General features: G+C 48.8%; 1 protein-coding gene across 3 annotated transcripts in view; it reads right to left on the bottom strand.

Annotated features, from left to right (window-relative positions):
- Nucleotides 1–2,701: 2,701 nt before the first annotated feature.
- The window catches only part of Fhad1 (forkhead associated phosphopeptide binding domain 1), a 130,230-nt gene continuing 118,857 nt past the window's right edge, over nt 2,702–14,074 (bottom strand). For 2 of the 3 annotated variants that reach the window (XM_048426648.3, XM_085690318.2), the window contains 3 exons: nt 12,816–12,884; nt 9,791–9,844; nt 2,702–3,671 (listed from right to left, as the gene is read on the bottom strand). In XM_048426648.3, the coding sequence (XP_048282605.3) occupies nt 3,561–3,671; nt 9,791–9,844; nt 12,816–12,884 (234 nt within the window). In that variant the 3' untranslated portion in view covers nt 2,702–3,560. The remainder of the gene's footprint in view (nt 3,672–9,790; nt 9,845–12,815; nt 12,885–14,074) is intronic. The other variant, XM_085690317.2, reaches the window with a different exon arrangement.

Here is a 14,074-nt window from a genome sequence, read left to right as displayed (position 1 = left end):
CATACAGTGATCAAGCAGAGATAGGATCTGCTTCCCAGTGGCTTCTCTCTGTACTGTCCCCATGCTGTCTCTCTGGGCTTCTGGGGTTCCTTGCCTCTCTCTCTCTCTCTCTCTCTCTCTCTCTCTCTCTCTCTCTCTATATATATATATATATATATATATATATATATATATATATATATATATACATATTCTGGCTCTCCCTTCCAGAGAATCGGCTCTTTCTTTTTCTCTGAATGCAAATGGGAACCTGACTGCTCCAGCCCTGGGGTAGCATTGCATCACCGTTTGTCTCCAACTCACTGAGGACCTGAATGGCATCTCAGTGTCCACTTCCAAATGCCAAGGATGGAGGTGCTGATGGGCCCAGCTTGAACTGGGGGTGGGGTGGGGGAGGAGTCAGACTGGTTATTACCAGTCTGCTATGGTTGAACTGGGAGGGAGTCAGATTGGTTATAACCAGTCTGCTACGGTTGAGCCAGGAGGGAAATTGGCTATAACCATCTGCTATGGTTGATGATACAGCAAATCTGATGTGGGTTGCTGCTCTGGGGAAAGCAGGTGTCAGGAAGTGAGGTCAGTTGTAAAGGTGAGAAAAAAAATTAGCATGTCTCTCTCTTTCCTTCTATCCTTCTTCCTTCCCCCCCAGCCCCGCTTCTTTCTTTCTCTTCATGATGCTGGAGAATGAGCCTAGAGTCTTGTCCATGCTAGACAATGTCTTTACTACAGAGCTTGTATCTCACTAACCACACACAACTTTCTTTCTTTCTTTCTTTCTTTCTTTCTTTCTTTCTTTCTCTTTCTTTCTTTCTTTCTCTTTCTCTCTCCCTCCCTCCCTCCCTCCCTCTCTCCCTCCCTTCCTTCTTTCCTTTCTTTTTTAGACAAGGTCTTCTTACATAGCTCAGGCTGGCCTTGAACTTCCTATGTAACCTGGGCTTGACTTTACTCTTGCAATCCTCATGCCCAGCTACCTCCTGAGTGCTGAGATCCCACACCCGTGCCACCATCCTGGCTAATATGACCCTCGAGTAATCTAGAAACCAGTAGATTCCCACATGCTTACCTTCAGCACACGCACATCCTATGCACGTGTACAGCAGAGCAGCAGGGTGTGGTTTATAGGCTTTGGTTCTCAGATATGCGTCAGCTGCTCTTACTGCAGCTTACTTAGTGATCTAGAATGGTTTTTGGATGAAAACTTGCTGTTTGGGAGTTTGAGGACAAGGCCAATAAAATTATTCAGTTCTGGTGTGTGGGTGGCACGTGTATGTGGAAGTGTGCCTGTGTGTGCATGTGTGTATGCTTGATATGTGCATATGTGTGTGTGGATGTACGTGTGTGCTTGTGTGTGCATGAGTGTATGTGTGTGATATGTGTATGTGTGCGGATATGTGCACACACACTTATGTGTGCATGTGTGTTTGATGTATACATATGTGTGTGTGGATGTGTGTGCACGTGCTTGTGTGTGCACTTGTGGATATGTGTGGGTGTGTGCATGTGTGTGTGTATGTATATGAGCACTTGTGTATGCACTGATGCAGAAGCCAGAGAAGGCTGTGGGTGTCTCACTCCATCACTTTAACCCTATTCCACTGAGACAGGGTCTCTCACTGCCCCTGGATCTGAGCTGATGGCCAGCGAGTCCCAGCAATCCTCCTGTCTATCCCTTAGATCACTATGGTTGCAGGAGAATGTACAGACAGACACACCTGGCTTTTTACCTGGGTACTGGGGATTTGAACTCAGGTCCTCACGCTTGAGCACTGATCCATCTCCCCAACCTTCCCCTTCTGAGACAGTGTCTCAAGTTTGGCTGTCCCCAAACTTGCTACATCCTTGAGGATAACCTTGAACTCCTCCGCCACTTCCTCTGACTCTGGAGTGCTGGGATCACAGGCATGACTCAGTTCAGGTTCTTCATGAAAAAAATGTTTTTGAGATTTTTTTTTTAAAAGAGCTTTAAGAAAGCCTTTCTTTAATTAAATTTTTTGTTGTTGTGTTTGTGCTTATGTGCACCATGTGTAAGCAGCTGCCTGTGGAGGTCAGAAGAGGGCGTCAGGTCCTTTGGAGCTGGAGTTACAGATGGCTGCGAGCTGGGAACTAAACCTGGGTTGTCTAAAAAGCTGCCAGTGCTCTGCCCCACTGGGCTGTCTCTCCAGTCCTTCAGGAACATCTTCAGGATCAAGTCAAGTTCACCTTTCTCGCTGATTTTGGACACACCTGTTGTGGAATACCACATAAAGAGCTTCCCCTCTATTCCCCAAGTTTTAGCAAATATGAAGAATGTGTTTGGTTTTAGAATACACGATGTTAGCTTTCCTTGTTGACTTGACCCCACCTGGAGTCGCCTGAGAAGAGTGTCACGGAGGGACGGTCTACTGTGATTTGGTCTGCTGGCGTAGCTATGGGGTGTGGCCTTAGTGGAGTTAACTGATGTGGGAAGATCCAGCCCACTGTGGGTGGCACCATTCCCTAGGCAAGGGTACTTGAATTCTACGAGGGTAGGGAAATTGAGCTGAGCACAAGCAAGCGAGCTGACATGCGCTCATTTCTCTCTGCTCTCAACTGTGGGTGTGATGTGACTGTCTGTTTGAGGTTCCCGCCTTGACACTGGCAAAAGGAGTTGAAGCAAACCCCTTCATTCCCTGAGTTCCTTTTCGTCTGGGTATTGTATCATAGCAGCAGAATGAAACTAGAATAGAATATGAAAATATTTTTATTGTGGCTTTCAAAAATAAAACAACAACAACAACAACAAGACCAACCTATTTTGTGCTTTTTGGCTCTTTCCCCACTTAGGTGTGGCTGGCTGCAAGGCCAAGAGAGAATGACAGTGGTGAGGCCAGGCAGGTAGACAGAAGGCAGGGCACCAGAGAAGAAATGAGTCTCTGGGAACCACATGGAAATGGAATACATCTTCTTTGGTGACTGAGTCCCTGGTCTATCCTGTCGCCAGTGACTGAGAAAACTAAGGTTGCTCAGTTCAGCAGGACGGACAATGTGAAAATTAGATACCGGGCTTCCCAACCCTGCGTTTACTAGCTGAGTGACTGTAGGCAGGCCAGTCAACTTCCTGGGCTCGGCATCCTGGTCTGTGAAGTGGAGGAACGAAGGGCTTGGGGATTGATTTAGAAGTGTGTTGAGAACTGCAAAGTGCCGTAGACATGTTGATCAGGATTACAGAAACAATGAAATTGATTGGCTTTCTAAATTTATTATAATAAACTCAGATATAAACTCATTATACTGTGGTTGGGTGCTCCAAGCTTCCCCTTTGCTCTGTGGCTCTAGTTGGGTTTCTTGGCACACAACTGTATCCACAAGGCTAGAAGTCTGGGTTATAGACATATTCTTCATATACCTGAGTGTATATACATTTATAGATAGTTTTTAAAAATCCTCTCCCCACACACTCCAAAATACATTCTGTGCAAAATATTAATCTAGAAGGTCAAACAACCAAGCAACCATCTTTAGCATGCTATAAAAGTCCCTGGCTTACTGGAGAGTCAAATTGACTCACTCAGGATCACATGAGCCCTGGGACAGCATGTTTTCTAGTTCTTTCCACCCGACTTAACAAACGACAGACTCTGGCTAGACTTGCACGCCTCCTTTTTCGTCTCTTTTTCTTGGTCTGTCTTCTGGGTGGCTTTCTTGCCTCCAACCTTCAATGAACAAAAAGAACAAATGCACAAAATTTGTCAATGGACCCCAAATGGCCTATGCATTTTTTTTAAAAATTCACTTTATTTTATTTTTGTATTTTTGAGACAAGATTTCTCTGTAGGTTTGGAGCCTGTCCTGGAGCTAGCTCTCATAGACCAGGCTGGCCTCGAGCTCACAGCGATCTGCCTGCTTCTGCCTCCCGAGTGCTGGAATTAAAGGCATGCGCCACCACCACCTGGTTAAATTTGCCTCATTTCTAATTAAGTGTATGTCTGTATGCTTATGAGCACACACATACATGTACAGGTGCCTGAGGAGCCCAGAGGCAGCAGATTGCCCCTGGAGCTGGAGTTCCAGGCATTTGTGAGATTCCTGCCATGGGTGCTGGGAATCGAACTCTAGTTCTCTACAAGAGCAGTACGTGCTCTCTACTGATGGACCATCAGTTTCAGACCCTTATGCAGTTTTTGTTTCTGGAACAAAGTAAAATATGTATGCCTACAGATATGAACAAGGGGGTACAATGATTGCACACTGCCATGCTCCCCAAAGATAAGCCTCATGCGTGGGTGCATCCTTGCGGCTCACGGTGTGCAGACTGCTTTCCTTCCTCCTTAGTGACACCGTTTGCTTGAAAATGGGAGTTGTGCGATGGGGCTGCTGCTAGGGTGGAGTTTTCTACTCCTCGGGGTGGGGGGTGTCCCGCATAGCTGTCACAGGACTGAAGGTGTCCCTCTGGCTCTAACGGCTTGGCAAGAGGACAGGCAGACTCTTCAGGAGGCCCTCACTCCTTTCTGAGTCCTTCTCACTCCCTCAGCAGGGGACACCATGGTAGCCACAGGCCTGATGCTGCTCCCAGGTCACAGCCAGGCTTTTTGGATGATGGTGGCTCTAAGGATCAGGGTTAATAGACTCTAGGTGTCGTTCACTTGCTTCCTGTCACGTGACCAGGAAAGAGGTCTGCAGAGGGATGGGGTAGTTAAGTGGACAGTGTGCGCGTTTGTAGTCAAGTCGACACTGTGTGGTGTGTATGTGTGTGTGTGTGTGTTTGTGTGTGCAAACAGCATCCTGTCCTCTCCTTTGGTTCACAGGACACCCATCTCTGTTTCCATCTACACGTCTCCCATTTGTGGGCAGGTCACTACAGCTCCAGAAGCCCTCTTGCACACGACCCTCTATGTTCTGTGGACACCTTGGCCTTTTGAGTTCCTATCTAACAGGATGCACGCTTCCTGCTGTCTCCTTCACATATGACTGCAGGCATTAGTATACACACACACCCAAGGCAAACGGGAGCTGGCTGGTAATGGTGAGTTCCAGCTGTCACTATGCGACACCTCCCCCGACCTTCCACCGACAGCCTCTGTCAGGTGGAGACCAGGCTGTGGGGCCTGTCTTTCTCAGAGACTTTGGAGTCATGCTGGGAAGATTTATTATTTTTTCAACTACATTTTATTTGCTTGGGTATGTAGGCATGTATGTACATGTATGTGTGTGTGTGTTGCATATGTGTACATGCCTTGCATATAGTCAGAGTCCAACCTGCAGGAGTCTGTTGTCTCTACCTTGTGAGTACTGGGGACTAAACTCAGGTCGTGAGGCTTGGTACCAAGTGTCCTAATGTACAGGGGTGTCTCTCCAGTCTCTGAAAACATCTTGACAGGAACGCTATCTCTTCATCCCTTTGTGTTTTAGGACAGCTTTGAAATTACCCTCAGGAGGCCCAGATGAGTGGCAGATGGGAGCCTTATATGTTTGTTTTGTTTCAAATAGTTGTATTGTTTTATGCGTGTGAGCGTTTTGCTTGCAAGGATGTGTGTGCCCCACACGCATGCCTGATACCCGACAAGGTCAGAAGAGGGTGCTGGATGCCCTGGAAATGAAGTTAAGATGTTTGTGAGCCCCCATGTGGGGCTTGGGAATCGAACCCGAATGATCTACAGAGCAACAAGTGCTCTTAACCATGGAGTCAACTCTCCTCCCCTTGTTTTGTTTCCTTGAGACAAGATTTTGCCAGGAAGTGGTGGAGCACACCTGTAATCCTAGCTCTTGGGAGGCAGAGGTAGGGGGATCTCTGTGAGTTCAAGGCCAGCCTGGTCTACAAATCGAGTTCCAGGACAGCCAGGACTATTACATGGAGAAACCCTGTCTTGAGGCCCCTCCCCCCACAAAAATATGTAGTCCAGGTTGGCCTTGAAATGGTAGATAGCCCAAGCTAGCCTTGAATCCCTGATCCTCCTGCTTCTACCTCCCAAGTGTTAGGATTATAGACCTGTGCTACCTACCATACCCGGCCCTTGAATTTGTTCTGAGAGCCTGCATTCAGAATTCATTCAGCGGAGGAAAACCTGTACAGTAGGCCGCTCAGCCACTATTGACCTGACACCCAGGGAGGAAGCAACCAGACAGCAACCAAGATCTGTTCTTCATGCTTCTTTCACTGGGGTTTCAATAAAACTGCCACCTGCAGGTGGTTCCCAAATGTCACTGCTCCAACCTGTTGTGGCACCAGAGCCAGAAAGATGTTTATTAAAAATAGAGTTCCAGGTCCAGGTGGAGCCACCCCCATGTCTGCCAAGAGTGGGGGAGAAGGGACTTTTGGTGTCTATGTGACTTGACGAGGGAAGGGCCAGCAGAAGGCAGGTGTGCTCATGGGCCTGTGCAGAGGGGTAGCTGCCAACTTTGGACCGGCTGATGTAAACAGGAAGGAGCAGAGCCCAGCCTGAGATGGCCTCCAGACAGACAGCACCCAGTGTTCAGTCTGCCGTCTTTGGGATCACAGTCCACACCCTAAAGGACAGGACCCAGGCGGCAATAGTGCTGCCCTGGTGGAAATTATACACTGGGTCGGCTTTTTCTGGCAAACCGCAAGGCCAAGCCGTTCCCAAGCAGTCACGGATGCCTTAGCCATCTCCCCACATACCTCTGTGGCCTCCACCTGGGTGGGACCCCTTGAAAGAGGCCCTGGAGCTCTGCCCGCTGACCTTTGCCTTTCCAGCACTTTGACCAAAGTAACTATTAGCCCTTGAATTCGCTTAGCAAAAATAGAGTTCCAAGGCTAAGCCAGGAAGACTTATGAGTGTTCTGATCTGGTTCCCTTGTCAACTCTTCATTCATTATTACCTCTTGCTGACACTGTGGATATCTTTCCCTATGCTCTCTCAGCTATATGAAAATGTCATGTATGGTATTCATGTATGCATATATGTACTATGCATGTGCGTACATGTATATATACACATGTCAGTGCTAAGAAAGTTTGTATTTTAGATCTTTAGATCAGGGATACCCAATCTGTATGTGTGCCTGTGTGCACATGTGTCTTTGTGTGTTTTCATGTATGTGATTTACACATAAAGAATTTATGTCTGCCTTCTTGGAGGTGATATTGCCCCTTTGGGGGATGTACGATTAACCTCCACACCTGCCCTCATTTGCCACATCCTAGGCTCTCTGCTCATATCTGTCATGGGGTGGAACCTGGTGTTCACGCTTCCTACCCCATGCTCAGCAGTATGGTAGCCCAGCCTGGGCAATCAGCAAGGCTCACATAGAAAATTAGAGAAATGTCTACTTTGGCATGTGGCCCACAAGCAATGACAAAAGACTATTGGCTGCAAGGGAAAGTGATGTGAGATTCCCCTCTGTGTGTTGTGAATATGTTTTATTGCCATTGGTTAATAAAAAAATGCTTTCAGTCAATGGCTTAACAGAATAGAGTTAGGTGGGAAAACTAAACTAAATGCTGGGAAAAACTAGGCAGAGAAAAGGAAAAGTCATGTAGCCCTGCCGGAGACAGATGCCAGAGGAAGCTTTACCAGGTAAGCCACAGCCACGTGGTGATATACAGATTAATAAAAATGGGTTAATTTAAGATATAAGAGTAAGCCAGAAATGTGTTTAAGGCATTGGCCAAACAGTATTGCAAATAATATAGTTTCTGCGTGATTATTTTGTAGTCTGGGCAGCTAGGAATGAACAAGCAGCCTCTGCCAACAGGAAAGACAACCAGCCTATGGCATTTTGGAGGGCAGAAGACTAAGGCCATGGGACCTTGGTAAGTTAGGAGGGATCTGTGGGTAGGCAAGCCTGGAAGAGACTTCATAGGCCCTGTCTCTTTACAAGAGGCCAGGCGTGCTAGGGAGGGGGCCTAGCAAAAATGTGCAGGACGCTTGGGTAAAGCTTTCTACACTACTGAGTCCTAGGCCCCAATCCTTAAAGTGATGCCTTCACGACTGGAAAATGAGATCTCTGTGCTCCTAGCAGAAATACACTTTGCCCCATTATCTGCAGCCCAGAGGATGTTTGACATTCCTAGATCTCCATATCAGAGAAACATGATGCTCCTGAACATCCGGGTTCCCTAGACATCTTTGCTTACATCCTCAGACAAAACCTAGCTGCATCTCTCCCATATTTATGGGTGATTGACAAGTTTGCCCTTTACAGCAAACAAAGGTCTCAGATCTAAGGGACCCCCGGGACATTCTCTGTCCTCCCAACATCTATCCCCGTCTAGTTTTGGGGTAAAAATATTGAAGAAGAGACTTTTGGTCTTTAATAATATTTCTTATGGCCGGGTGGTGGTGGTGTACACCTTTAATCCTAGCACTCAGGAAGCAGAGGCAGGTGGATCTCTGTGAGTTTGAGGTCTATAGAGTGAGTTCCAGGACAGTCAGACTTACACAGAGAAACCCTGCCTTAAAAAACAAAACAAAACAAAAAACACAAAAAGGCCTTTATGACCAAGCATGGTTGCATGTGCCTCTATACTAGAAGACAGAGGCAGGCCAGATCTCTGTAAATTCAAGGCTAGCCAGGTATATATAGTGAGTTCTAGGCCAGCCAAAATCACATGGTGAGACCCTGTCTAAAAAACAAATTGTTTATTATATAGAATATATGCTTTTTCCAATGTTAATTTTGTTGTTTTAGAATAATGTAGCCTTTCAGGGACCTGGGGCACAACAAAAGAGGAAGTATGGGGACATGAGAGGGAGAGGGACATCTCATCCGAGGGGCTGAAGCCTCTCACAGTGGAGACACGTGATTCCCTTACTATAAAGACTGCTGACTTAGAGTCAATAGTCCTAACATTAAATAGACATCTAATGTTAAAGCGGTTAAAAGCCCGAGTGTGTCTGACCCAGGGTGGGGCTCACACTTTCCCCAGACATTGCCTGTGACTTTCAAACAAAACTTAACTCTATTAATGGAAGAAAGCCCACCTTCTGCACCCCTGTAGGCTAGACTTTAACTGTGTCGATTGTAATTCTGTTATTTGCCTCTCTGGAATGACCCAGTGATAAGATGGTCAAGTCAACCACCACCCAGATCCTGCACGTTGCACGCAGGGTCAGGAAGCACAGGGAGAACCTTGACTCTTCCCTGAGGAGCCCACACCCACACGTGAGTATCTCTGACCTAACCCTTGTGCTGAAACCTACATGAAACTAAAATCGAAAATCTCCAATTCTGCTTTATAAACTGGCTTGTCTTGAAGTGCTTTGATGCTCTGAATCCTGGTTTAGCCTCAATCGAGATCCCTTGAAGCTCAAGAGAACTCTTCAGGCTGTCGAGGGTGATACTGTGTGTGTGTGTGTGTGTGTGTGTGTGTGTGTGTGTGTGTGTTTGAGCACTGAGGCCAGGCCATACGGGGTGGGGGGGTTACTATACCTCCTTCATCTATACCCCTGAAATGCTGACAGATTTACCTCCCCTTTTGCGTACAGAGGAAGTGCGTCTCTTCCCCAGGCTTCCAAAAGCTTGCCTCTGCTTTCAGCAAGGCAGAGTGTGGATTGGGGCAATTCCAGGAAGGGCTGGATTGCAACTGCGATGGTTTGGTCTATTGAAAATGTCATAGTCTTGATTCTCAGCTCTTAAAAAAGAATATTTTAGGGGGTGTTCTCTCGGAATTGGAGAGAAATGCTTACCGGAACTGTGGTACGTTTACAGGCCTGGAAAACCCAATGTCTCCTCATTAATTGTGTGGCTGGGGACACCTCCGTCTCTGAGCCTCAGACCCTTCCTCTGTGGGTGAGGTTAACCCCCGCCCCAGAGGTGGGGGAGATGCCATGCTGCTGCCGAGTGCTACCTGGTTCTTCTCTTTCCGGCTCACCTGGAACTTGGAGTTTTGCATCTTTCTCTTGACCACCTCTACAAATATGCGTCTCTTTAACACAAAAAGGACAGTGGCAGCATTTAGTATAGACTTGCATTGCCTTCTGCGTCAGGGAGAATGGATTCCTCTCTATTTTAAGATGCTGTTTGTTTGGAATGTTAGGCTTGTTTTTTGGAAGAGGGGCAGGAAGTGACACATTTGCTTGCAGTAGTGGTGGTGGGGTGATGCTTTGGGAGTACAGGGACTCCTGCTTAGCCGGTTGGGGATCTCTGATTAGATTCTTTCTAGGAGGAGACTGGCTGGCTGAGGGCTCTCCCGGAGAACATAGACCCTTTTCAGGGGGCAAAGCTACTTCTGCTGGTGGCAGGGCCGTGCAGTACAGTGGGACAGAGGGCTCCCGGGCACATACGGGCAGGACTAAAGAGACCACAGTGACTGCCCTGCTCTTTAGGGATCGCCTGTTGGGAAGCCACTGCCACCCCAGTCCGGCAGGTTGTTCAGATTCAGAAGTGTTGGCCCTGGTGTCTTCCAGAGCCTACCTGGGGTAATTCCCAGAAGAGAGACACTCTTCAGAGGTTCAGGGGTACCAGAGGGAGGGGGCAAGCTGGGACCTCCTGGTCAGAGGTCAGCAAGTAAACCCAAAGTGCTGTTAGGGACAGGGAGTTCCCAGAAAGCTCTTAACACCCTAAAGATCGCCACATTTAGGGCTCTGGGTGGAAGAAAAAGAAGAGAGATTGGGTGAGCTACGGACCAGGAGCCTGGGTCCTTCCTAATAGGCTGGGAAGGAGGTGGCAGATGGACTTTTGGGCCTCTGTTATTGTCTCACGTTTCTCAGAGAAGCTAGAAATCCAGCATATTGAGACATTACTTAAAAAACACCACCACCGAAACCTCAAAGCAAAATACATCCCATGAGCCAGCTGAAGCACACCTGTGGGCAGCTGTTGGTGACGGCTGCTTCTGGGTCTCCCCACCTTGGCACCAAGCTGGTGTCCAATCAATATTGGTGGACTGCCAGAGAAAACGGGGCCCAAGTCCGCTCCAGCTTCGTAATGAGAGCACATTTCTATGAAAATATATCCCCTCTCCAGAGTTCCGGAGGTACGTAGACTAAATTACTAGTTGTTGTTTATCTGAGTTCAAAAGGCAGAGGGCGTGGCTCTGTAGTAGAGCATGTTCCCAACAGGCTAGCGGCCCTAGGTTCTATCCCCAACACTGCAGAAGAACGCTCCCCATGAAATTCAGCTGTAACTGGGTGTGTTTTACTTTCCCCTCCTACTCTGGCAGCCCCACCAGGCTCTCCCCAAGCCCCACGGAGGGAGGGAGTGGGGGCTGTCTCGTGGGACAGGCAGAGTGAATGCACGTCAGTCTCTTCCCTCTCCAAACAGCTGTCCCCGGAACTCTTTGAGGCCTGAATTTAGCTGGCAGCTGCCCTCTGGGTATTTTGTACTTAGGGGGCCTTGAGCTTGCAGTTGTTCAATATTTATCATGTTGGGGCTGGAGAGATGGCTGTTAGGAGCTCTGACTGCTCTTTAGGGGACATGAGTTTGGCTCTCAGGGTCCCTGTTAGAGGCTTAGGACCAACTGCCTGTAACCCCAGCTCCAAGATATCCCATGCCTTCTGGCCTCTGCAGGCAACTGCACATCTTGGCCCACCACACACATACACACATGAACACACACACTCATGCATGCACGCAGGCACACAGGCACACACGCATGCACACACACACGCTTACGCACACATGCAGGCATGTACACACAAAAACGCATGCACACACACATGCGTGCACACAAACACACATGCATGCACTCACCCCCCATGCACATGCACACACATGCTCACAAATGTATATACACACACACGTCACAAACCTGGCTTAAGGGGCCTAGGCTTGGACAATGACCACTATCCAGAGTCTGTGATATTATAAAGTGGCCATTTAAAACCTTCCCTTTTCTTTCTTTCTTTTTTTAAAGTACTGGGGATGGAACCCAGGACTTTTCATATGTTAGGCAAGGACTCTCCCACCGACCTGCAGCCCCAGCCTTGGTTTGGGTGCCTTTCTCTTTCCTTGTTTTCCTGTTTTCTCCTCTTTCTGCAGCAACCCCTTACCCAATTCAACTCCCACGAGTATGTTGGCGTAGAAAATGTATGTAGTAAAGCCACTATGGCTAATGTGGGGTCGGAGGTGTCAAGCGTCATCCTTCCCATGGAACCCAAGGACTCCGAGGAACCCTAGCTCACTGCTCCGGAATCCGTTTGTGAATGAAGGCCAGCTGGCAGAAAGCCGAGCCCTGAAGGGCAGAGCCTGGGAGCTGGACTCACAGGGGTAGGAGGACATCAAGAGCTGCTCTCAGGTGTGACTCCATGGACGCGGGGATGCTTTTTCACCAAGACTACTCTTGGGGATGTGGTCCATTATGTCACAGGAGACCCCCCACACAGGGGAATACGCTGGATGGTCCTTATTCTGAGGACACTGGGAACCACTCATGTACTGTATTTGGGCATGAGTGTGAACTGGGGACCAAGTGGGATGGATCTCCATTTCCTGGCTGACAGGAAGCCCGGAGTGAGGTGAAAGTTGATGCAGGTGTGAGGGCTGCTGTAGTCGGGGACATTCGTCTCCATTCTGGGTCCCACTTTGTACCCCCCTTGCCCTTCATCCTTAGGATGGAGGTCCTGGGATACCCCACACTCTCCCTTTTTTCTTTTCTCACGACTTTGCTTCCAAATCCCCAGGCCATTCAGTGTCCAAGATGTTTTGTCCCATCAGTCAAAAGTGCCCTGGGTTTTCTTACACTTCGGGACCCTGGGTTAGACACTTGCCTGTCTCCTAGGTCCTCTGTCCAAGGTGCCAGTAGGCAGTGGGCAGGGTGAGGCTGGGAGGGAGGGCGGGGAGGGGTGCCAGTGTCCCTGGGCAGTGTGGGCTGCTGTTCACTGCTGCGGGGCTCTCATTCCTTGCCAGGACGGGCTACTTGGCCCGGGGATGCCTGATCGTGCGGCTTCGCTTCGTACCTGCCTCTCGTTGTCTTTGAAGGGACAGCTGCAGGAGGCGTCTCTTTTCTCTTGAGTCTCGACTCGATCCTGAGTGAAATATCAGGTGAGGGAAAGAGCATTTAGTCCGTCCTGTTCCAGGCTGGGGTATACCTGGGAGGGCGTCTGGGAGATGCTATGGTTCACTGCCCAACGCTCTCAGGAGAGGCACGTGGGAGAGCCTCTTTCTTCAGGCTCTCCTTTCTTCAGCACACTCCATCTATCCTCCACACCACAGGTCTGCAGCTTATGTTCCGGCCTCCATCCTCTGGCTCTCAGTCCATTCCCATCCAATATACCTACTGACTTCTTTCATTTTTATTTCATTTAATTTGTTTATTTATTTAGCGTCCGTATGAGCCATGAGCTCATGTGGCGGTTAGAGAGAGCCTTTACTTAACAAGTCAACCTCACCTGCCCAGCGTCTACTGGTTTCTACTCCTTGGCCACCATGGGACAGAGGCAAAGAGGATCTGGACCATATCTGGGCCCACGTCAATCTTAGAAAGCAGTGAATTAATTAAGCAGAATAAGGAAGATGGCAGTGACCAAAGGTATCACTGGACATCCGACTTGCTCAGGCTTTATGCCCACGCTCTTGTTGAGTTGAACCCCGTGAGCCGTGCGTGCCCTGTTTATATTCTCATCCTGAAGACATGGGAGGAACTGGGGACTCTGGCCTAGCTGAGACTGCTCCTAACAGCAGCGCCGGAGCCCCCTGGCCTGGGGTTTGACAGTCTGGAGCCTGGAAAGGAGGGAAGTTTTCTCCCCTGGCTAAAGCAGCCACTGATAGCAGCTGTTCTCACATTTCCAGACCTGACAAAGCCCGGGAAAGGGCTGACAGGCTTCTCAGAGGGCAGCTCCCGGGTGTTCAAAAGCTTTCTATTGAAAATTCCCATCTGAGCCATTCACGGAAAGTATCTGCTCTTTCTTGGCTGAGGCCCCAGCTGCATTCACCAACTAGAAAAGACCGCTTTACAAAAGGGCTGCCAGCCCTACGGGAGCAGGAAAAGCCTCGGGGTTTGCTGGGCTCTCGGCTGTGCAGGGGGCATTACCAGCCCCCACCGTCTGGAGTTGCCTTTCTCTCCCTGTAGGACTGCTGCCATGTAGCCTTCCCCACTACTCTGCAAAGTGGGTCCTGTTTGCCACTGCTGTAGTTGAGAAGCCAGAGACGTGAGATGGTCACCTACTCGTCACTAGGTCTCAGAGGTGGGCACAGACCCTACTGTTTGACTCCAAAG

The sequence above is a fragment of the Myodes glareolus genome, chromosome 6 (assembly GCF_982192425.1).
Source record: "Myodes glareolus chromosome 6, mMyoGla1.1, whole genome shotgun sequence".
NCBI classification, from domain to species: Eukaryota; Metazoa; Chordata; class Mammalia; order Rodentia; family Cricetidae; genus Myodes; species Myodes glareolus.
Note: the sequence above shows the minus strand (reverse complement) of the source record. Positions and strands in the feature narration are given on the sequence as shown.